The sequence below is a fragment of the Drosophila grimshawi genome, unplaced genomic scaffold (genome assembly GCF_018153295.1).
Source record: "Drosophila grimshawi isolate 15287-2541.00 unplaced genomic scaffold, ASM1815329v1 contig_1367, whole genome shotgun sequence".
In the NCBI taxonomy this organism is placed as follows: domain Eukaryota; kingdom Metazoa; phylum Arthropoda; class Insecta; order Diptera; family Drosophilidae; genus Drosophila; species Drosophila grimshawi.
In genome coordinates, this window is record NW_025062889.1 from 11,943,457 (window position 1) to 11,968,142 (window position 24,686).

Here is a 24,686-nt window from a genome sequence, read left to right on the forward strand (position 1 = left end):
CATATCCAAGTCGAGAATCACAGCTTGGCTACAAAGTTCATTATAGCTTTTTATCATAGCAGCCGTCAACATTCAATGCGCTCTTTCTGTTTTTCGTTCTCCATCGCTCTCTTTGCTCTTTGGCTCAACAACAGCTGGCGCTGCCCCAAAAGCGTGCAAACTTAGATATGCAGAAATGGCTTATGTGTGTGTACATGCGAGTCACGAGAGCGGCAAAAACTATTTATTTACATGGGGGCTACTTTGCGATCGTCGCGTTAGTCAGTGTTGTAGCCTTTTTCCAAGTGGTCGCACGCGCTTCGTTCGCACAGACAATAAAAATTGCACAGAAATAATTTTGTTTCCTGTGATAAAAGCAAAACAAACAACAAACACGTTTTATTGTGATTACAGTTTAAGTTTGCAAACAAACACATCTCAACAGTGGCCAAAGCAATCAATACGAATACAAAAAATATTTGACGCGTGGCGTTAAAATTCAGCAAAGATAAAATTTAACAAATCCAAACTCAATTTCGAGAGGAAGTCAACTAATTAAAACATATAAAATGAATTCCAACAGGTAAGTTTTACTGTCTTATTTTCTTCTTCTCATTATCGAATATGGTGCGAAATTAAATTTGCATTTGTAGTTGCATTTGCATTTGCACAACTTAGTTGCATAATTTGTGTTTTTCAAATCAAGAAAAAAAGACTGACATAGTCAGACAGTCAGTCTGTCTGTTAGTGTTAGGAGGTGCTTTCACTTTTCAACCCCGAAAAGCTTTACTGTGCGTAAAGTATGTTTTAAATCTGTGTATGAGTGCATAAGAGTGTTTGTGTGTGTATGTGTGTAAGCAAGTCTGTTTTCGCAGTTGAGTTATAAATACCCTTTGTTTTTTTTTTGCATTTTATTCAATGTTTGCGATTTTGTCTCGTAGCCATCCAAATATTTATCTTTCTCTCGCTCTCACGACACATTAAAAAATGTTGTTATTTTTGTCAGTTGGTTTATCAGACTGTATAAAATCAGAAATCAGTTCACAATCTGGCTAGACGGAGGCTGGAACGATTTATTTATTGCTGCAATTTCTGATATGAAAAGAAACGGCAGCAATGCGTTTTAAAATGCTCATAAAGTCCTCAAAATATGAAATAAAAAATGTTTCTCTTAAATATCTAATAAATTATTAAGATACATTTTTATTGACAAAACTAAATAGTGACATGTTCAGTTGCTTCTGAGTTATTTGCTATAATCGATAACTAAATAAACTTTAGCAAGCACATCAGTTTTTCAGACGTGACTAACTATTGTAGAATTGCTTGAACTGCCATAATCGTAATTGTGGATAACAGCAAATTATTAAACAGTTCAACACGTGTTGCAGTACAAGGCCAAAAATTGCTTCAATAGCTTGGCGACCTTGTAGTTGATATACCCTATAGCATTATGATTAAGAAGGGTGTCAATCAATCAAATCAAGAATGTATAATTTATTAAATACTATTCTGAATACGAGTCTCGACATATGTAGGCATTTAACTCTCTTAACCTTTAGCTTATTAGTAAGTCCCAGATAACCAAATCTTTAATTGTGCTACATTAAATATTGCTGTATATTGATAACTATAAAATATCCAATCTCTTGGTAGTTTACCATAGTAAAAGTTTTACATTGTGATATCGAAGTAGGAAGGTAGAGACTTACAGTTAAAGTCACAAAATGTGAAGATTTTGGCTTTCCTTGAAGATCGCTTTATATATTTCCCTCCAGAAAAACGAAAGGTTTCGATCATCACTAACTCTTCTGAGATTTTATTACCGATAAACTAATTTATTTATTTACTCTTATGATTCATTGCGTGAAGTTTGGAGATAAACATTTATAGTGTTTGAGCTTCCCCTTTGAATTTATTTGTCCTTTCACTCAACATTTGAGTGGAGTGGCTTTAAGCGTGTTTTAATTAATTAATATTTTTTGCAAGTTTTCACTTATTGTCAGTTTAGTTAGATAAATACAAACCGGCAACAACAGTTGGCAAGGGCACCTTGAAACAGACCTACTTCAAATGTTTATCACAGCTGATTACATATATATATATATATATATATATATATATATATATATATATATATGTATACACATTTATGGTACGTTGTAATGATCAGAGTGCTTAACAAAAATTGTCATATGGCTACAAATTTTGTTTGGACGAACAAATGCGATTCTCTGTGATCAACATGTCAAATTTCAAGTGTGGCTGCAAATTTCATCAGCATAGGTTATAAACGCCACTCATTTGCAATGGAAGGGGCAGAGGGAGACTTGAGGAGAGAGAAAATACATGAAGAGGACCGCCGACTACCGGCAACTTGCGTAGTTTTGTCTCTCTGCTCTCAGCTTTTGATGACACTGGGTTTGCACTCACTGGCAATATGTTCGAATATTCTACAATTATTCTACACCTGCCAGTTGGTTTGCCGGAGCAACGTGTCAATGCTATTGCCAGACATTATTGGCGTTCGTGTAAATACCTAAGCGAACATGTCTGGCAACATCTCGTCGAACAAATTAGAGTGGCGAGGCAGATTTTGCAAAACACTACTGCCAGTTTGGTGTCTGGCTACACCGTTGCCTCTAGAAATTAAGTACATTAAATAAATAAATTATTCGACAACGCTGCCAGTGTGCTTACACCGACAATTAGTCAGTTTTTCAGCGTTTGCAGCACATTGCAAGCGCTTATTTGCACAGGCGACAAAAATTGCGCAAAAATCACATTATATTCTGCGATGAAAGCAAAACAAGCGCGTGTTAATGTGATAAAAGTATAAGTTTGTTAACGAACAAATGTCAAGTTGCGACAACAATAGCGGACAAAACAATAAATATCAATAAAGTTCAACAAGCCAACTATTTACAACGCATAAAATGAATTCCAGCAGGTAAGTCTTATTGTTTTATATTTTGTTTTTCATTATCGAATATGGTTCGAAATTGCATTTGCATTTGCAATTGCACAATTTAGTTGCATAATTCTGATTTAAAAGAGAAAAGAAAAAATACTGGATGTTAGAGGCGATGCTTTCACTTTTCACCCTGAAGAAATTTGAAATACTGTTATACAAGCAACAAAATAAAATAAAATATAATATAAATTGCGGTTAAAAGTAAATTTAACCAAGTTATTTTGGCACATTTAGATTTTTTTTATAACTTTATAAAGGGAAAGTAAATTATTGGTGTAAATATTTCGGTTGCGTTTAAAATTGTTAGCTATGTGCATTATTTTTAGTATTTTGGCATTGGCATTCAAATTGTCATGGGCTATGCAGTCCAATTTTACATTCTACAAATATATCGTACATACTATATGCATACTTTCGTGCCAATGAACTTTTTAGACAACAGTCTGAGCACTTACCATCTGTAAGCGGAATCTGCCAACAAATTGACGAGCCAATTGATATATTTTTATAGCAATTCTAAAATCACTTCAAGCGGTAACGTAAACTGTTGACCAGTTGCATGATTTTGGGTTGTTTTGCTCAACAGCTGACCAGTTCGTCGATTTAACTTGATTAAATTATTTTATTTTTGGTCAATTTGTTGAGAATACGATGGGAACGCTTTACATGACAGTTTCTCACAATTCCCGTGTGCGAATACGAATTTATCACTTTTAATTATCTGTACAATACGATGCGATTCAAACCATGAATATCCATATAATTAATTAGCAACAGAGTTCAACAATATTTACGTAAACAGTTAACATGACTCACGCCAAAAGTCGAAGCCCTTATCACAATAACTGTTGCAGCCATATCAGCAACTGTAGTGCAATTTGACTGCTGTATATGATTACACTTTAACTGATTAAGCTTTTGAAAGAAACGCACATTTTTCAACATGGCAGTTCAAAAAGCAATTCTTGTTATAGCTTTCAAACATTTCTGGCAACAGCTCGGCGAACAAATTTGTATGGCAAGCGGCTAGCCATTCACCGCCAAAAACGTCTCTGGAACCATATGTACGTGTGTGTATACAGTAACGGCAGGGTATGGCTATCAAAAAATTCTGTTTAATATTTGTTTAAAATACCTTTAAGTAAAGGTACTTTAACTGCTTGCAGCATTTGACAGGCTTTAGATTCCAGTTAAGATTTACCTTTGCTTTTATTAAGTTATAGCTATGGAAAGTCTAGACCCATTGAACCATCGAACTATTATTGATGCTGTCTTATTAACTCAGCAATTTTTTAGCCTGCCTCAAATGACATTATTTTTTGTGCTTTTTGAAAGCGTCGTTTCATCGTTGATAATTTGCAAATGTGAAGTATTTGAAATAAAACCGAATTTAGTTTGTCAGTAGCAAAAAACTTATTGCCTACTTTTAGAGGGCGTACAATTTAGCATGCAGCTCAACAAAAGCTGATTGTTATAAATGCGCTGAGGTCAGCTACAATTTAAAATCATTGAAAATGGAGGTATTTTTTTTTTTAACCACTGAGAATATTATATCAATACGTAGAAATGTGATATATAAGCAAACTATATTCATACACATGCACTTTCCATGTGATTCTCAGTAGGTGTGCAATAAAAAATTTTAATCACGACCTGCTCTCACAAACACCTGTAGGATTTTCCAGTTTCTGTTGTTCTGTTCTGTGATTGGCTGACACTTTGGCGGTGTGTCCGCTTCGTATACGTAATCTGTATTAGAACTCAAACCTCAGCGCAACAAGTTGTTAGCATTTTAATCACTTGGCTACTGTTTATATGTTGTTTGCTTTGGTAGTATTTAGTAGTTCTAGCTATACTTAGTTGCAAGATTAAGGGCTCTCAATATAACATCTCTGACATTCATTTGTATATGATTATATATGTACATACTTATGAGAACCTGAACATTTATTTGACTAATAAATTTCTAAAAAATATATTACCTTTATCTTTATTTATAATTCTAGTTCATATTATTTTTTAAGTGTACCTCTTTTGTAGAGGGATCAATCTGTTGTGACATATATGACAGCCAAACTTGCCACAAGTTATAAAAAAGTACAAATCAAAAGCTCTCAAAGAATAATAATATGCTCAAAAGCTACTTTTCTTACTATCAGTTAACGATGCTCTTATCAAAATAGGCTAGGAACTTAAACTAGACAACGACTCACTTTCAGTCTCATCTCGTAAACGATGCTGCATAAATGAGCCTAATCAAAACCAGATTCCTATTCCAATTGGGACATCTCCGATGCGAATTTTGGGCCTTGGCTAAACGAAATGTTGCAAGTGCATCAGAGCGGATAGAAAAAAATAACAGCAGGTTCAATCACAAAGACTTCGGAAACAGGTTAGTGCCAGATATGCTAGGCTAAGCAATTATCTAATCGCTGTCAATGCAATAAACTTTTGCTGATTTAACTAAAAGCACTCGCTGGAAATATAGACCGTAATACTCATTCTGACTGATTAAGCTAGCTTGTTTTGCTCCGAGTCCGGCACAAAAATAAAGAGTTTCGAGACCTTGAGGCTTACAATATTATCACTTTGAAGTATTTGTAGCCCAATAGTAAATCTACATATTGCTATATATGCTCTTTTCAGATGTTGTACACTCAATAATTAATCACAGTGCTAAATTACTTTCAGTTGAAACCGGAATTTATTACCAGAGATAAGGTCATTGTCAAATATCATGCCTACAAATACTTTAAGTTTATTATGCCGTAAATGCTATGGAATAGTGCAATTCATATTATAGGCCACGACTAAGGCACATGAGAACTACACTCAGCGGAAAACGTTGCTCTAAATTCAAGAAATAAATTTTTTTTAACTAGTTAAATATGAAAAAAAATTGTATTACTCTTGGAAAGTATTTTTAAACTTAAAATATTATACAGTTTTGATGTTTTTAATTCATAAACTTAACTCTTGCATATAGGCTTTTTGAGTTTACAAAAGTTAGCCTTTCGATCCCTATTCTAAGTTCTTTTTGACCTCAAATTTTATATCTCATATTTTTTCGAGTGTGAGAAAATTCAGTTTAAATTACTGGCTACACTAATCGCTCACATCTCATCAGACATAATGGGCATATTTTACAGTTGTAAGTTATAGCACCTCAAAAAAGGTAACTTGTATATTTAAGTAATTGACAAATGTGCAAAAACAATCTAGCTTTTTTTAACGGAGAGTAAAGCGAATACATAAGGGAAAACAACTGGAATTGGGTTAGTTTTAGTGCAAATCTTATTTAAATTATACGACTCATTGCATTAGCTGCCGCAGTATTGAAACTGATGCCAAGCGAAAAACATCGCTACGCGCTCCGTAATCAGATAAGAATTAAAAGCCAAGAAAAAAACAAAGTAATCACGAAAAAAATTGAAATAAATATAGACAGCAAATACACGGCATAAACATGCATTGAGAATAAAGGCTTTGCAATCGTGTTGAAAATCAGTGCACATAATAATGAATAAACTAACTTCAAGTGCTTAGCAATCACAAGTGCTCATAATTTCTGTTGGCAAACTCTGTAAACAATAAAAGCTTAAACCATACACAGATAAAAGCTCTCCGTTATTATGCACATATAATCGTGTATCTAATAACAAATTTAAATTTAATAATTGCAATTAACGCTTAGCCGCAGCCAAACAAAAGCCACCACCACAGCAAATAATCAACGCAATTAAATTATAATTTTCCAAGCATCGTTGTTTATTGGGTTTTATCACACTTTTTTCCAAGTTGTTTTTACTGTTGTTAACAATTTCGAACCCTGCATACAGGGTGTCTAGTTTAAACTGGGGTTAAGAAGTAAACAATTCAACCACAACCTCAATTATTGATCACAATAAAATATACACTTATTATTAAGATATGAATTATATATATAAAATGCTCTTTATCCAAGCGAGGTTCGTTTAATGGTTGTAAGAAAAACGCAAGCTTTTCAAGAAACATATATAATAATATATATACATACAGACAAGACCTTTCCGACAGTTGACCCTGCATTGCCAAATTCCGATGCAAATTCGCCCACAAATATGCATTGTGTTTTTAATTGTTCAAAAAATGTATAGTACTTAAAATAATAGTTTAAATCCATTGATTTGGGTAACAGTATCTCATTGTTTTGAGAATGGTTTTTTTCTCTCACGTATAAAAATATTTCTTTCATATATCTTATCTTTTTTTTTCGACTAAATGTTTTTTTTTACAGTGTAGCTTCGATTTCATCGGCAGGTTGGTTTTTCATTTGTTTTTTTTTTAGTGCTTTGGTATCATCGGCTATGGCTAAAAGGAATTAAGTCAAGTTCTTGCCACTTGATCGCTCTATTTGCCAATGCCATGAGTTCTTGACCAAGTAAATTTGCAATCAAAGATTAAATTCAATGTCAAGTACTGGACGTTGTCCAAGAAACTTGCCGATTAACTCTTATCTTGTTTTCTTATACAAATTTATAGGTCTTGTCCGAGAACATTACGAACTTCTTTAACAAATTTAACCTTAACTTGATTTCCCGTTTCCTTTCGTTTTTTTTTTTTGCAAACTATTTAAATCAAATAAGCATGCAGGTTACTCGCATTAATCTACGTATATATATATATATATATAGGAAATGAGGTGAATTTAATTCTTCTCAAAAACGAAAAAATGCACAAGTTATGCATTTTCTGACATTCTTACCCCGCATTTTATACATTTTTTTGGGGTTATTGAGCTGTTTCAGTCTATGTTTATGCTAATTAAATCATTTCGGCCATTTAATAACAAATCACAATACTTTTATAATCGTTGTCCTTGAATCTTAATCTTGAGCACGAATGGTTTTTTGCATATGCTGCTGACTGCAATTAGTAAACGTGCTTAATTGGACCATTTAATGAAACGGGTTTTTAGCTGATTGTTGTCAGATTTCTTCTCATTTTTTTGTTTGTTTATAGTTGAGTTATTGGTCAAACGAACAAAGACGTCAGCAAAGCCAATAAAACGCTTAGCACTTTAGGCCGCAATGACGGTTATTGGTTAAAAAAAAATAGTCAGCTAAAACTGTAATTTTTATTCATACAGCTTATTTATTTATTTAGTCAATTTGTATAAAAATATTAAAAATGTGTTTAAAAAAATATCACGATTTGATGACTATATAAATATGGTATAAGAATTTTTCACTTAGAATATAACAATTATTGGTAATTTATAATAGCGATTTGTTTTACAATCAATCATTATTTTCTTACAGATTTTCAATTGTCGTACATTCATATAAATAAATGTATATAGTATATAATTGTTTGTATTCTCAGTGTTTTTATAAAACTTATGTTTATATAACCTGAGATTAATCTCGTAATAAGGTGTCAGATTTATTTAAAATAGAGCTGAATCGGAATGATTAATTTGCTTGGAAAATGTACTTAAGTAATTTATTCACATATTTTTTTTTTTTGGTAACTTGTACAGCTTAAAATCTTAGCTAATTCATTGTGAATTATTCAAATTATATTATTATTATAATTAACATAATTGCTTAAAACAAGTAAGAATATTCTTGCCGGGAGAGCTCTTGTCGAGAGAGCTCTTGTCGTGCCTGAAATCGGTGTATTCTGCTTTCAACTCATTTTTAATGATTTCAGAGTATATCAAAAGCTGAACAAATTTATTAATATGAATTATCCACAATTTGAACCGGAATTAGTTGTGTGTGTGTGTGTGTGTATTTAGCTTGACTTAAGCGGAATCGGAAACAATATTAAAATTATGATGGTATGCTTTAATGTATGAATGTGTTCATGTATGTGTGTACGTATATATAAATAGGCTATATGTGATAACTATGCCAAACACGTCGAACAACTGGCGTCTATTTGTCATCGCTTGTCGCCGTAATTATTGAAAAGTCCATTACACCCGTTTAAATATTTGTATAGCAAGTTATGCAGTCACAACATTGAAACGACCTTACTTATTTTTGGGCGTTTCATTTACTTATTATAAAATCTTGTATGAATAAGAGCTTAATTGTATTATTTATTTATGAGTTTCATGAAAAGGAAGTCTTCCTTATTGTCGAGAAAGGTTAGCCTTAAATCTTTTTTTAAACACATTTTGCTTACATATTTTGTATGATTTATGTTAGACTATGAGAGAAATAGTGTTAATTAGATAAATGCTACTTTCAGATGCCAATTGTCAGCTATCCAGACAATTTAATGTGCGTGCTACTTAAATTATCAATATATATGATCAAAACTGAGTCATTGTCGAGTAACCTATAACTAGACATAAGTATAGTCTAGACAAATCTAGCTACATATTAAAAGTCAAAGCATGCGCTAAATCAGGTATTAGAATCAGCATCTAATGTTAATGTTTTACTAATGAAATCACGTTTCGACGACAATTGTGACAGGTTTTTTTCATACCTCTAATTCAGTTTGTCTATTAAACGTTTACTTCTGTTCCGTTTTGCTGACGTCACAAACAAACAAAATACTCTCTTTCTCTTCCCCACAGGTGCAATTAAATTGCACAACTGTTATGCTTAGCAGGTCAATTTTTGCTAGTGAAATTAAGTCTATTTTGTTGCTGGATGCCACAACAGTACATACTAGAGAAAGAGCGAGAGAGTGTGTGTGAGAGAGAGAGAAAGAGAGCGTTAGACTACATTTATATAATAGCTTTAAAATGGCATAAAACTGACGTAGTTCGATTTTTGCACATAAGTCAAAACAATATGTCAAACTAGAGCAAAAATATATCGTATAATGTATACCACAGCTGAATATTTATGTATTTATATATGCGTGTGTATAATTCTAGTCAAGTGAATATTAACTAAATGTGATAAATCACGAAAAGTGCGACATGCAACACGAATTTTCCGGTCAATGATCAGCTGCCGAAAATGTGTACATGTTCATACTATATATATCGTACTATATACAGCAGATATAATATATGGCATGCAAATTTAGTTCTCAGCACTTTTGATTAACTGAGGCGCAGATGATAATCTTCTATATGATGATATGATGACGTTGTGAAATCTTATTTCGGGTTCACAGACTAAGCCGTAGTCAGCACACGAGTTCAATTAAGACTCGTTGTAGTTGGGACTCACAGATAGCTACAAATGCGTTGTGCAATTTATAAATATCACTGCGAATCGGAAAGTGTTGCGACGTAATATTAAATTTTTATTTTGTATAGCTAAAAACCGCAATTGAATCGCGGCAGTATTGATAAATATTTAAAACTTGTAGACATAAAAATAGTAAGTAAAACCTTTAGAGTAGTTTGCCTAGTTTGTGTATTTTCCCCATGTTGAGAGCTTCAATAGCGTCCATTCGAGATAAAAATAAATAAGCCCGATGCACTCATTAAGTTGGAAAGAAAACCTTTAGAAGATACGATATTCAAATGAAGAATTTATTTGTAGGCTTGCTATTGGGATTTACCCTTTCATTGCTCGAATCAGTTTGACACTAATCGTAAATGGAACACTAGGCTGGTAATTATTTCGATTTGTGTTGGGTGTTTTAATTTACATTTGAAGTATGCCTCAATCTGTCCAATTCGTTGTGTAAAATTTCATTATCATGCTAAAAGTTAATGAGTCGTCATGTCATATCTTGTGCACATGCATAAACAGACGAAACTGACAGCGGTTTGCCTACCTACAGTGGGGCCTGGCAATAGTGACTAATTTCATAAGTTCGTGTTGTGAATAATAATAGCACGCTGATTTTAAAAGCGATAAAACAAAAGCAAGTTCTCCTTTCATTAACATGCGGGCTTTTTATTTGAATAATAAATAAAAATAATAAATATTTGTACTTATAATATATTTTAGAAAGCTTCGACTAATTGGTATAAAATTGGCTGAAACTTGTTATTAGAAACACAAATATCGATTTTCAATAATGATTTCTAAGCGTTATTTAAATCCGATTTGTTGACTTTACGAATTTAGACCAGAAATCTTTATTGCAGCTACATTTATCAGTTTATGGTAACGCCCATAATAAAAGTTTATGGAAATATGACTGCATCTAGTGTAGTAAGAAAATGGGGCTATTTTCAATCTCATTTGCAATTAAAGCATAATATAAAATACCCTGCATAATTGAATTAATTATTTATTGTATTAAAGTGGATAAAATAATATGCAAATAAATACCTAAGATGCTATTTAGTTAGATATTCACTTATTAAACAAATATACCTACATGCAAAGTCAATACCAACAAAATATCCCAGAGAAGAGAATAATTGTATTTAATGGCAGATTAAAAATTAAAAGATAGTTTCAAATTGAATAATATTTTGCTTAAGAAATACAAGACACGTGTCAGACGCATAATTAAGCCAAGTCAACTTGAATAAATGAAAAGAAAATTGATATCAACAAAGAGCAACAACAAGAACTAACGGATATATTAAAAACCACCGTTGAACCGAGTGTTCGGCTTCGGCTTCGGTTTAGCAGCAGTAATTGTCATTACAGTGACTACAGACTGATTTAAAAATAGAACAACACAAACGCCCCACGCCCACCTCATTCTCGTGCATTGTATTTTATATTTCGTTCGTACTCGTGCCTTGTGCCTGTGCCGTGTGCCGATCACTGATCACTTGCTCTTGATCGGCAATAATAACACCGATGTAGTCGTTGTCGTCGTCGTCGCTTCGTTGTCGTTTCGTCGTTAGTGTTCGGCCATTTATTTTATAAAATGAAAACGGTTGAAACAGTTAGAAGTATTCTTGCGTTGACAGGGCGCTGGTTGTGTCAGTCTCGTTGACGGAAAGTGTAACTGCGAGAGCGAGACTTCGTGTGTGTGATACAGTTACAGTTATAGTTACAGTTACAGCTCTCAGCAGATTAATCCTGTCTACCTGAAAATCCTGCATAAAAAATACACGCAAAGTGCGGTTAAGAAAATTTCTTTGTATAAAAATAAATTGTCGTTTTGCTTAATCAGTCCCACTCAGTGTATTAGTTATTGCGTTACTTAGTCGGTCTATTTGTAGTCGCGTATTATTATTATTAAACAAGTGAGAGCGGCTAAGCGTTTAATTAACCAATTATACTAAAAATAGACATAAAAAATATAAATATAAAGTTAATCAAATACATCACAGCTCCTTAGCCCCTTTCCCCAGTAGAACAATGAGCAAGTTAAATGGTCTCAATTTACTAATAATCCTCGGCTTCTGCTGCTTAGCAGCTCTTCCGCAAGTTAGATCAAAAAATCTAAACGAATTTATCTCGGATAGTGATAATGTGATTGTTAAAACCGACGCAAACGATGAAATCTACGATTTTCCCTCATGGTAAGTTTGGAAATCGCTATGGGAAATCGTTAAAATAATATCCTATGTGAATAATTTGAAAATATTCACAAACAATTGATAATATTGTCTGCTTAGTGTTAGTATATAAAAGAAAGCTTTCGCGATCATTACACACTTTTCCAACACAAATTATAAGCTAAAAGACAACAAAACTACGTAAATATGTCATGCGGGTTATATATATATAAAAATTTCTCCAAATGAAGTATACCAATTTTTTATGATACTTTCTCAATTCAGAATAACCCAAAAAAGTGTATATTTTTACCACATCGACTTCCAATAATGTCAGTCTTTAAATGTCATATCTTTTAGCTAAAAGCAGAAAAATATATATTATTTATAAAATATATACAAACGTACAGCCAAACCCAAGTATTAAAAAGTAGTACATATATACATATTCATCGGCGCACTTTTACCCATTCTATCAACTGGTTTCATTGCCCCGTCCAACCGGTCGACCATTATTAAAACCAAAATTATCAACTTTTGTACTCTTAATTTGCAATCAAATTGTACGCTCAGCTAAACAAAATAAGTTCTCTAACTTGCAACAGCAAATGTGATCGAGCCCCATAAACGTGACGCGTTATCATCGTTGGTCGTGCCTTTTTAGAATATTATGCTCCTATGTTTATAATATATTCCGAGAGCTGATCCTATCAAACAGGTGTTCAGTTAGGGTCTTACAAAAGCAGCTCAAAGTTCTGCTATTGCGAAGTAAATATCAACAATTGTTTTGCACTAATTAATGACGTCAAACGATGGTGTTATTAAGTCATTTTGACTTGTATTGCAGAATCAATGTTAAAACAATGAAGAAAGGCCAACTTAGGCAAGCCGAAAATTGTATACCCTTCCAGACCGGAGTCAGTGCAGATATCTAAAATTCATTTAAATTTTAAGCTATTAAGATAATATTGTGATGCTCATCAAGTATATATATATATATTTTGTGAGGTCGGATACGTCTCCTTCTAAGCGTTATAAACATCTCAACAAAATTATAATACCCTCTGCAAAGGGTATATTAAAATAATTCTTGATTGCGATTAGATAATAATACGTAGAAAGTACTTTCATCTATTTGTATTTGTGTCTTAAAATATAGCTTATCAACCGGTTAGAAAAAATAATACAAAAAAAAAAAGTAGAATAAATGAGTACATACTTCAAAATTAAATTGTAAGACAAAAGAAATATAAAAATCCAATAAATTATTAAAACGCAAGTAGAGTGTTGCTTTAGCTGAAAGGTATTCAATTTGATTTCATAAAATCATTTATAGATTTTTTTAATTAAACAAATTTAAAATGTTTATTTGATCAAATAATAAAAATATATATTTAATGATATATCTTGTTGTCTGTGAATATTTACAGCCAAATCTATTGCCATGGACCCCTGCTGCATACTGTTCAAATGGCGAAGCTGTTTCAAGACTCCAAGACCTTTGTGGACATGAAACTAAAGTTCGCGCCTGAGAAAACCATGGAGGATTTCGAGGCGATGATGGAGTCCAAAAATAATAATCCCAGCCAAGATGAAATACGCGAATTTGTTAATGTGGGACATAAAAGAATTTAGCAGCTATATTAATGTTTTACTAATTGATTTTTTGGTTTTAGTCTCACTTTGGAGATAAGGGCACCGAGTTGGATGCGTGGACGCCACCTGATTGGATTGAGCATCCCACTTTTCTGGATCTAATCCGTGATCCCGATCTGAAGCAATGGGGTGTCGATTTGAACAACATCTGGAAGGAGCTAGGGCGTAAAATGAAAGATGATGTGCACAAAAATCCCGAATATTACTCCATCATACCCGTACCCAATCCCGTTATTGTGCCAGGCGGTCGCTTTATTGAGTTTTATTACTGGGACTCGTACTGGATCATTCGTGGTCTGCTCTACAGCGATATGAAGGACACCGCCCGTGGCATGATTGAGAACTTAATGTCCATTGTGAAGAGGATCGGATTTATTCCGAATGGCGGTCGTGTCTACTACGGAGGACGCTCACAGCCACCACTCCTAACGGCAATGGTGAAGTCATATGTCGACTTCACCAAGGATGACATGTTTGCCATTAATGCGCTGGAGACACTCGAGCACGAGTTTGAGTATTTCATGAATAATCACAGCGTCCAGGCAAAGGGACACAATCTAGCCGGGTACCGAGATACCACAACTGGGCCACGGCCCGAATCCTATCGTGAGGATGTGGAGACATCCAGCGGCTTTCTAACACCCGAGGCTAAGGAGAATCACTACAGCGAACTGAAGGCAGCCGCCGAATCGGGCATGGATTTCAGTTCCCGCTGGTTCATCAACGAGGAGGGCACCAATATTGGCAACCTTACACAAATCATGACACGCTCCATTGTCCCCGTCGAACTAAATGCAATTCTGTATCAGAACGCCAAGACGATTGCCGAGTTTCACTCCAAGGCGGGCAACATTGAGAAGATGACCGAGTATGAGACAAAGGCCAAAAAGATTCTAGAGGTAAATATTAAAAATAAAAAAACTATTACTATATTTCCACTTTACTTCTATTTTCATAATCGATTTCAATTTACACATATATTTTATCTACATACTCTATAATTCTACAGGCGATCCAGGCTGTATTGTGGAACGAGGAAGTTGGCTGCTGGCTCGATTATGATTTGATCAACAATAAGCCAAGGAATTATTTTGTGTCCAGCAACCTGTCACCATTGTGGACCAAGGCATATAATATTGCGGATTCAAAGAAAATCTCGGACTCCGTGCTAAATTACGTTGAGCAGAACAAACTGGACACATTCCCAGGCGGCGTGCCAAATACCATCTACCAGACCGGTGAGCAATGGGACTTCCCCAATGTGTGGGCGCCCTTACAGTATATTGTTGTCGAGGGTCTGGATAATCTGGGTACCCCGGAAGCCAAAAATCTCTCCAAGAGCTGGGGTCATCGTTGGGTCAAATCCAACTTTGAGGCATATCGCGAGACGCTGGCAATGTTTGAAAAGGTAAGTGATAAGATTTACTTATAGAGACTCTGCCCTTGCTAAAAGCGCATTATTTGATATATTTTCAGTACGATGCGGAAAAGTTTGGTGGACATGGTGGCGGTGGAGAGTACGGCGTACAGACGGGCTTCGGCTGGAGCAATGGCGTGATAATCGAATGGCTGGCGAAATATGGACGCGAGATCTCGATCAATGGGAAGGACGCTGCAGGTGAAAACGAGAATTAGAGCAGCCCCTAAAAGAAAACAAAACAAATCATACATCACGACAAAGAAAATAAATCAACAACGCTATCGAAATATTTGAATTCATTATATGCACTATAATGTACTTTAGTGTCAAACCGAAGCTCACAGAGAGATGCTCACAAATAGTTGATAATGTGTATTTACTTGTAAGAACCCGAAACCCATTATAAAGCGCGTATCCATCCTATCTACTAAATTTATCCATCAATCGATAGTTTAAGTTACCTGTCGCCCCTATGCTGTCTATAACCACTCTCTGTAACGGCAACAATCAACGATGTCAATTCAACAAGCACGAAAAGAACAAGAAACAAAATTTAATCACCCATCCATCACTGAGCAAGCACCAGGAGAACATGTCCAGTTCAAGATTGACTTCCAGCTACGACAACAACAACAACTACAACAACACACACTTCTCTCAATATATTATTACTATATAACGCTTTTCATCTGTCTTCGACTTTGCCTTTTTTGTCTTCGCCTTTGACTCGTCCCGCATTGCCTCGCATCTACATCTGTATCTGTTTCAAATTGAACGAGTGTTGCATCCTTGCTGACCTCGTCTAATGTCAAAACTTTTACACGTAAGTGTCTTCAATTATTCGTTTGTACTTAAAAATTAGTATTTCCATAAGTTAAGTTTTCACTCATCTGGACAAGTACTTTAACAAAATCATCCCAACAACTTTAACTCTAATTGTTTACTGTTTTGTGATCTCTTTTTTTATTTTTAAATTTGTTTTTCGCTTCTTTTTTTAAGCCGCGTCAAGATTTGAAATATATCGGAGCATTTAAATAAGATACATTAAAAGAAACACTTGACCTGTGGCCGGCAAAAAACATATTTAAAATGTAACCTTAATGTTTTTGTGAATATGCTTGGGGCATTGGTTAATATCATTAACACAATAATACACACAATAACATTATGTGTCTAACATGGTATTTAGTTTGAGGTATTAAGAAATTAGTTTAAAATTATTTTAGCTGTTGAACTTTTCTGATTTCAAGTTAGAAAAGATCGACTATATTTATAACAGCTTATCTTTTACCTTTTACTTAAGCTTGTGTGTTATTAACTTAATTTTGCATTACAGCTCCAAGCAGACAGCTAATCAGCGTGTTGGGCGTGTCGGCGATCGCTTTAGTGGGTGTCGTTGTTGGTCGATTTATTTGGTGAGGTAAGAGTTAAGACTAGCAGCGACTAGCTTTTAAAAATGTCACTTTTGTCTGTGAGCGAAGCAAGTTAAACTGATATTATTGCACATTTTGTCTTTACAGGAAATGAATGACGTTGTGTGCGAACTATAATTGCCCCATAAATGAAAATGTGATTCCCCCCGCCCAATCTTCTCTGTGCTTGTTGTTGTGTTTTGTGGACTAAATACACCAAAACCCTTTTACAGTTTATGTCTTGTTGTTGAATGCGGAGATTGCAGTATTAGATACTTAGTAGTATATACAATATACAGTTGACTTATTGTTAGTTGAAGTGAAGTTGTACATACAGAATTTAGCGGGCATGCCCACATTGTTATTATTATTTTCTAAAATAATACTTTACAAATAGGAGTAAACATGTACACAAATTTATCTATATATATATATATTATCCTCGCAAACCCCATGATGACAAAACCACACAAATTTGATATATGTATATTTTTTGGATGACTATTCACATAAAAGTTGCCAAATTGTTTGCTCTGATTTTTGAAAATAAAACACATATATTTGTTGCATGAAGTCCTGTTTTCTTGTTGTGTGTAATTCGAAATATATAATTACAATTACAATTACAATAATATACTTTTCAACTTTGCAGGCGGAATTGGTTTAAGTAATTCAATGTAATATGAGCAGCACAAGCTTCGCGTGTACATAGTGTTTTTTATTTTTATATTTTGACTGCTAATTCAATAATGGAAAACTTAACTAACAACAAAAAAAAGCTAAGAAGGAGAATATGTTTATAGCTAGAGGACTGAGCTGTGACTGGATATGACTCGGTTCAATGTGGTTCCAAGAAACTACAATGTAGAATTCAAAATTCCACGAAAAGAAACACCAAAAAAAACAAATCGAAGAATTATAGTACACAGTAAATAAACAATAATTATTTGCCAAAAGCAGAAGCGAATTCCCAATTAATTGGTTTGCTGTTGTTGTTGTTGCTGCTGCTGCTGTTGTTGCTGCTGCTGCTGTTGTTGGTGCTGTTGCTGTGGCTGTGGCTCATGACTAAAATAGGGAGCGGTGTTTGGCGTGAGCAATGTGTGACAGATATCACAGACGCGGGCGACACGTTTACGTGGCCCCGATGGCACCGTTTTCGTTAGACATTTATCGCAGTAGATGTGGCCGCAGTGGCGGCAATGGATCTTCCTCACCATCACAGTGAAGCCCGCATTACATGTGGGACAATTGTTTATATCATCGTCGTCCTGCCAGCGCACCTCAGTGTCGGCATGCCGCAGCTCCTCCAGGGTCATCTTAAATACCCAAAATGAAAATACATTAGGCTTAAGACTTAGTTTTTTTAAATTATAATAAATATTTTGTGTAATCTGTTTATACCTGAAGCGTTTGTGATAATTTGACAAAATCTTTTTGCACCGTTTCCATTGTGGACAGCTCCTCCTGAAGCGTCTTTATCTTAGACTTAAAATCTGAATTTATTTTCGACAATTTTTCCTGCATAAACATAATCTTGTTACTGTGAGTCAATTGGTATATAATATGATAGTATTTACGTTGCCTTCCTGTAGTTCTATAATCTCAACACGACACTCGGATAGCTGTTTGTTAAGCTCAGCCTCCTTGCGCTCCAATAATGTTTTAGCTGACTCATGCGATTGCACGGCAACCAGATGCTCCGTGACGCGATCCCTGTGGAGAGGAGTAATTATATGTATTTACGTCTGATTGTGGGTTAGGCTAATCTAAGACTTACTGCAGCGACTTAATATCTAATTGCACTTTGCGCTTGTAGGCGCGTCTCTCACTGTTGCTCTCATCCAGCTGAGCGCGCAATATTTGAATCTCATCCAAAGAAGTCACACACTTTTGTTTCTCGTACTCGCTGCTCACACGGGCCTGGATTAATTCGCTCTGCTGTCGCAGCATTAGTTCCTGTAGCTCCACAACCGTATTGGGTAGATTGATGTATTGATTCTCAATCTCTTCGGAGGTGGCGAGAAAGCGACCCGATAGAAAATCATTGTCCGCCTGTAGCGTCTCCAGCTGCTGATTGACTCGCTCACGGTCATCGGTGACACGTTGCAATTGACGCAGGACATCCTCCTTGGTCTCGAGAAACTTTTGTTGCATATTTAGAAGTTGTTGTTCGTTGTTTTTGTATTGCTCGCGCAGGTTTTGTACTTCGCTCTTGTGTGCCTCACGCTTCGCTTGCCACTGACTCTCCAAATCATTTCGCAACGCTGCCTCCTTGCTCAATTGTTCGCGGGATTCAACAAGTTGCTTCTGAACCGCATCCAACTGCTTCTGCTGTTGTTTCACTTGTGCACTCAGCTCATCCGTGAGCTGTTCGCTCGCCTTGCAGGCACTACAATTATTGGCAGCTAGTAAATCTGTTGACGTTGACTTGTGCATAGCATCATTCCTATTTGATCCCGGCGCCTCCTCGCTCACTATCTTAAGCGATTTGGCCTGCAGCTGTTCGTCCTGTTGGCGCAATTTCTCCTTTAGCGCTTTCATTTCTTCCTGCAGTTGCTCAACGATTGAGCTCAGCATGTCGTCATCTTCTGTGGCCTGCACATGTAAGTATTATTAAGGATTTGCATTGAAATTCATGTTTATCTACTTACAAATTGCTTGCTGTTGTTCTTGTTTGCACCACGCGCATTGCTGCCCTCGGCAGCCTCCTGTTGCATACTGTTGTTAAGGGAATCACTGCCCAGTTTCCGTACGGATACCAGAGTTTTCTTCACCTGATTCATTACATGTGGCGCCAGGCCGCCATATTGCTCGGGGGCCTGGGGAGCCGTGTGCTGCAATTGCTGTTGCGGCTGTTGTAGTTGTTGTTGTTGTTGGCGCAACTGATCCACTTTGATGCGCTCCAATTCATCCTTGTATATCGTCGATTCTTCGATTGTGTCCTGCACCAGCTGCTGCAGTGATGATATTTCCTCTTGTGCCTTCATATCCTTCATCTGCAGTTCGTTTTGCGCCTTGAGGTCAGCCACCATAAGGTGTGTTCTTAACTCATCCATTTCGTCCTGCAGCATCTTGCGCTCCGACTCCTTCTGCATGTAGAGCTCTTTCATTTTTGCTCGCTGCGTATTAAACTCGTTTTGCATTTTGCGCATCTCCGCTTGGAGTAGCTCCAATTTATGCTGGTATGTCGCGTCACCATCCCCTGATGAGTGAAATCACATTGCTTTGAGTTGGGTGTTAATTATTAAACATCCAACTTACCGTTTGCGACATTATTTGTGGCTTCTGAAGTGCTCTCATTTTCTTCCATTTTGCATTAATTAATGCAAGGCAATAACAATGTTTAGTTTACACCAGGGATGCAACTCCTTCCACTTGGCGATGAGCAATAAGCAAAGAACAAACGCCCAATACTTGCACTCACGATTGTTGTCACGACGCGTAGCGATGTATAAGCAACGATTATAATATGAATTAATTTTCGAGTGCAAAGAGGATTTAAATAATCACTATTATGATGTAGTAATAATCTTAATTCGAAGGGTACAGTTCCTATCCGTTGTATGACGTGCTATAAAAAAAAATATGGTGCGGGCATCGACACAATTCAAATACACAGCAAAAATATCGATTTGCCATTAATAATATCGATATTCTTAAATGCATATCGATGTAAGTAACAGGTATGTAGCTCACCTCTAATGCACATGTGTTTTGGAACGCAATTGCTACGAAAATCGCGTTCGAGTTTTGAAGGAAAACAACAACAGCAGGAGCATAAAAATGGTAAGATGTGCATCGCAAATAAAAGCTAGGTATTCATTGAGTATATTTCAATTGTAGGGAAAAGGAAAAAAACCATATATTGACCGCAAAAAAGCTGTCACCTTTCACTTGGTGCATCGCAGTCAGCACGATCCGCTGGTGACAGATGAAACTGCTCCACAGCGGGTGCTCCTGGAGGCGAGTGCCAGGCAGCCGCAAGCAAAGCCGGCTGCAACACCAACAGATCCAGCCAAACGTCAGGAGGAGCTGAAGAAGTTTGGCATTCACTTCGATGACGACTACGACTACATGCAGCATCTAAAAAAGCGTGAGAACGATGTCGTCTGGGAGTATATGGAGAATCCCAACCAGGCAAAGAAAGCAAACGCAGAGGAATCGAAACAGCATAATCTGCTCATGCTGCCTAGCTCCGTATTTGCCAGCGAGTTCGAAGAGTCCGAAGGCATGCTGAACAAAGCGGCTCCTCAGCCCGGTCCACGTCCCGATTGGGATCCAGATGTTGTGGCAGGTCTCGATAGCGACTTCGAGGATAACGAGGATCTGGATGACGATTTCGTAATGCAAGCAATGGGCAGCGATGATGATGACGACGAGGACGAAGATGAGGATGAGGAGAACGAAGGAGATGATGATATGGACTTTGATTCGGATGATTTGAATGAAGATGAGAACGAAGATGAACTTATGGATCGTCTTGGGCCGCTGATGCGTAAGAGTCGTTTCGACGACGAGGAAACCAAATCGCGCTTCACGGAATACTCAATGTCATCGAGTGTGATCCGTAGAAACGAACAGCTCTCCCTGCTCGATGATCGTTTTGAGCAATTCTATGCCAGCTACGATGATCCCGAGCTGGGGGATCTTGCCCTAGAGGATATCGAAGGACACTGGCATCAGAAGCATCCCGTTGTAATGCAATGTTTCCAGGAGTTCAAAAAGAAAAATGACGACATTAGCTACAACAAGGAATGGGACCGCGAACGCGTCAAAAAGTACTGTGATGTCGTCGATGGTGAACAGGATCCGACGGAGGAGCTCGTCGACTACGAGGTGAACGACGAGAAAGATAAGAAATGGGACTGCGAATCCATACTCTCGACCTATTCAAACATTTACAACCATCCCAAGCTGATCGATGAGAAGCCTCGTCCACGTCGAGTCCAAATCGATCCCAAAACGGGTCTTCCCACGAATGTGCTCCGCAATGGCGTCGATGGACAGCTGACGGCCAAAGCGTTAGCCAACCTGGACGACAATACGGCAAACGCAACGGGTCCCAAATCGCTGTGTGCCAAATCTGTGGTATCCACGCTCAGTGTTCTCTCCCTACGCCCCAAGGATGAAACTCCAGAGGAGAAACGCGAACGCAAACGTCTGCTTAAGGATTATCGCAGCGAGCGTCGCATTGAAAAGAAGGCAAATTCGGAGGCTTTCAAGGAAGAGAAGAAGCGACAGACACATGTTAAAATCAATCAGCGTACCAACCAGCAGGGCTCGACTATTGTTTAGGGCCTTTTTGCGGGGGCAACGTTTAGTTTTAGGATGTGTTCATAGTTGTGAAAACTCTAGCTGTAAATCATGTAAATACGCAATATGTATGCGTGAGCACAAATATACATATTTAACACAAATTTAAAATCTTTTCTTACCTACTTTGCTGTTAACATAGTATCACATTGTTTAGCCTCAGCAAGGACATTGGATTACAGCATATAAAGTATATAACAAACAAAAAACAAAACACTTTCCATTTGTAATTGTGTATAAGATTGTATAATTGTATTCATTGACAATAAACACTTCTTAAAGTAGTGGCCAATAGTTAGACTAGGGAATAACCTTATACAGTAAAGTCGTTCACGCCTTAGAAACCAACCAATCGTAACTCGATTTATTATATGTACTTTCGCAAAGATTACATAAACTTGCTTTGCAAACTTTGAGAACTTTGAGATCGGCGCGTTCAGACAGACAGATCGCGTCGACTCTTGATGCAAATCAAGAATATATATAAAAATTCTTTAGACCCCCTTTCTTGTGCCTCTTACGACTGCACATACAATTTAACATTCAAAATCAGTCTACATTTGTAAGCAGGAAGTTCGAATGCATAATATTTACACTATAGCACACATATACGCATGTGTCAACGCACTCATTATATCATATTAGAGTCATGAAACCACCATTTAGACTTTCCCACGAGACATGAGTAAATGTAGCCATAATTTTCCAGCTCGCTAGTTAGTCCTATACTAATTGGATGTGGTCGGCGCTGGAAAGTCCAACTACTATCCAACTAACTTGCTTACTGTTACTTAATGTCTGTTATTATTATTATTATTACATTTTAAGAGTGTAGACGCCATATGTTGTTGCTCGAGGGTTTTGACGTAGTATTTGTGTGTCTTTTGCCGTCGCACTTGTTTAGTTTTTGGCCATTTTGTGGCAATTTCCACGTCGAATTGCATAGATTTGGTTCGAAAGCCCTACAACACCAGTCATTTAGTCAATCAATCAGGCAAATTGTGTACGTGTGTTTCATGTCTAAATGGTTTTGCATAGGTATTTGTCTACAGGTATTTAGCAAATGCACAAATACTATAAGGCTAACCATATTTGACATGTTGTTGACCTTCAACGAGACCTTTTTATTGAAGTTGTGGGTTTTTTTCATGAATATGCAGCTAATATTTAGTATACGCTTTAAATATAAGCGTGAATTTATATTCATAGACCTGAATAGAAATGAATACTGATTGAATGAAGCAGACAGAGTAAGGAAAGTCTAAAAGTCATAAAATTGCAAATTGAAGTACATCAATGTATACTAAAAATACCATACTATAGTTGATAACACTCAAGAAATCCCTCGAAAATGATTATTAAAATAAATAATTATGACAAAATGCGTGCCTGAAAAATATAGCTAGCTAATTATTTACCCAAAGTGTACATATAATTTAGCATATATTAATATTGAATACTATATACAGTAATTACTGTCGCCGTTGGTTCTATTACCAGTTAGAGCTAACGTACTATTCCGAATGATTAAAAATCCACATGGCCAAAACATTTGCATGGCGCCTAACGGAACCTAACACCAATTTGGAACCAAGCTCCAGCTCGCACGCTTTCCCCAGCACGCTTACTCACACAGAACTCCTTGTAAATGGAAGCCGTCACAGTTGTTGTGCACAATCCCCTTTCCCCTGCCCGCCTTCCCTTGCCATGGATCAAACGGGCGGGCAGCGTCAGCGCCGGCGTCGCTTTTGTTGTTGGGACCGCCGTTTGCTTATATATGTACTTTTTTTTATTATTAAAGTGGCAAGACAGCAGAAGGCAAAGAAATTCGCGCATTTTCAGTTCCGTTCAGTTCCTGAGCGAAGCCGAAAGGATTCGAACGCGCGCGTCGGCCATCAGCGCGGTAATTCTCGCTATATTATTCTACCATTGGCCAGCTAAATATATATATATACATATATTTACATATTTATTTATATATATAAATATGTATACAAAATTGTTATGAGCTCTCTCGTGTTAACACAATTTGCACTTGAGTGGTTTGGTGAATGCGGTTCGGTTTCGGTTATTATTCAAAACACAAAAATCAAATGTCGTAACAATAAATCAAACAAACAAATAATATAGGCTAATTATGGGGGCATCATTGATTAATCCAAATATATATTCTTGTATTTGTGATTGAAAATGTTTTGTGCAACGGAAAAATATCGCTCGCGGAAAAGTAACAACTTGTAAAATGAAAAGAAAGCCGCCGCAATTGAAATGCTTCAAAACTAACTTCTAAAACCAAATTAAAATTAATTAAATTGCAAAGAAAAAATAAAATAAAAATGGTGCAGTCATTTGATTGCTTCATTTAAAATAAATTTATATTAATCTAAGCGAATAATTTAGTTACTTACGATATGATATTAAAACTAACAGCAGGCATAATGAATACAAATGGATTTTCAGATTTAATTAGTGAACATAAAACTACAAAAACAAACCCCAACATATACAACACAAGCGATTTAATGGCTTCAAACAAAACACGAAAATTTTTAATAATTAAAA

At 36.1% G+C, this 24,686-nt stretch overlaps 3 protein-coding genes across 6 annotated transcripts; 2 read left to right on the forward strand and 1 right to left on the reverse strand.

Annotated features, from left to right (window-relative positions):
• Positions 1-176: 176 nt before the first annotated feature.
• Positions 177-17,384, forward strand: LOC6560959 (trehalase). 4 transcript variants are annotated; one of them, XM_001986516.3, is made up of 8 exons: positions 6,285-6,366; positions 12,156-12,347; positions 13,754-13,937; positions 14,000-14,878; positions 14,989-15,387; positions 15,456-15,597; positions 16,736-16,819; positions 16,920-17,384. In XM_001986516.3, the coding sequence occupies exons 2-7, from the start codon at positions 12,184-12,186 to the stop codon at positions 16,816-16,818; spliced, it is 1,851 nt and encodes a 616-aa protein (XP_001986552.2). In that variant the 5' UTR covers positions 6,285-6,366; positions 12,156-12,183; the 3' UTR covers position 16,819; positions 16,920-17,384. The 4 variants fall into 4 exon arrangements, 2 of the variants coding, with proteins under 2 accessions (XP_032590886.1, XP_001986552.2); XM_032734995.2 differs by lacking the exons at positions 6,285-6,366; positions 12,156-12,347 and adding an exon at positions 177-562; XR_004365004.2 differs by lacking the exon at positions 16,920-17,384 and having other exon boundaries at positions 15,456-16,222; positions 16,736-16,795.
• LOC6560304 (early endosome antigen 1) lies at positions 17,372-20,176 on the reverse strand. The gene is made up of 6 exons (XM_001986517.3): positions 20,073-20,176; positions 19,463-20,013; positions 18,589-19,406; positions 18,389-18,524; positions 18,213-18,329; positions 17,372-18,127 (listed from the first exon to the last, which is right to left on the reverse strand). Exons 1-6 carry the CDS (start codon positions 20,119-20,121, stop codon positions 17,786-17,788), a joined length of 2,013 nt encoding a protein of 670 aa, XP_001986553.1. The 5' UTR covers positions 20,122-20,176; the 3' UTR covers positions 17,372-17,785.
• A 309-nt stretch (positions 20,177-20,485) lies between these two features.
• LOC6560305 (protein LTV1 homolog) lies at positions 20,486-22,228 on the forward strand. The gene is made up of 2 exons (XM_001986518.2): positions 20,486-20,597; positions 20,655-22,228. The coding sequence occupies exons 1-2, from the start codon at positions 20,595-20,597 to the stop codon at positions 22,104-22,106; spliced, it is 1,455 nt and encodes a 484-aa protein (XP_001986554.1). The 5' UTR covers positions 20,486-20,594; the 3' UTR covers positions 22,107-22,228.
• Positions 22,229-24,686: the final 2,458 nt, after the last annotated feature.

Coding starts and splice junctions, on each gene's coding strand:
- LOC6560959 (XM_001986516.3), top strand. CDS start 12,184: ATGAGCAAGTTAAATGGTCTCAATTTACTAATAATCCTCGGCTTCTGC. Junction 14,879..14,988: donor AGGCCAAAAAGATTCTAGAG/GTAAATATTAAA, acceptor ATAATTCTACAG/GCGATCCAGGCTGTATTGTG. Junction 15,598..16,735: donor CAATGGGAAGGACGCTGCAG/GTGAAAACGAGA, acceptor TTTGCATTACAG/CTCCAAGCAGACAGCTAATC.
- LOC6560304 (XM_001986517.3), bottom strand. CDS start 20,121: ATGGAAGAAAATGAGAGCACTTCAGAAGCCACAAATAATGTCGCAAAC. Junction 19,407..19,462: donor AGAACAACAGCAAGCAATTT/GTAAGTAGATAA, acceptor TTACATGTGCAG/GCCACAGAAGATGACGACAT. Junction 18,525..18,588: donor TTAGATATTAAGTCGCTGCA/GTAAGTCTTAGA, acceptor TCCTCTCCACAG/GGATCGCGTCACGGAGCATC.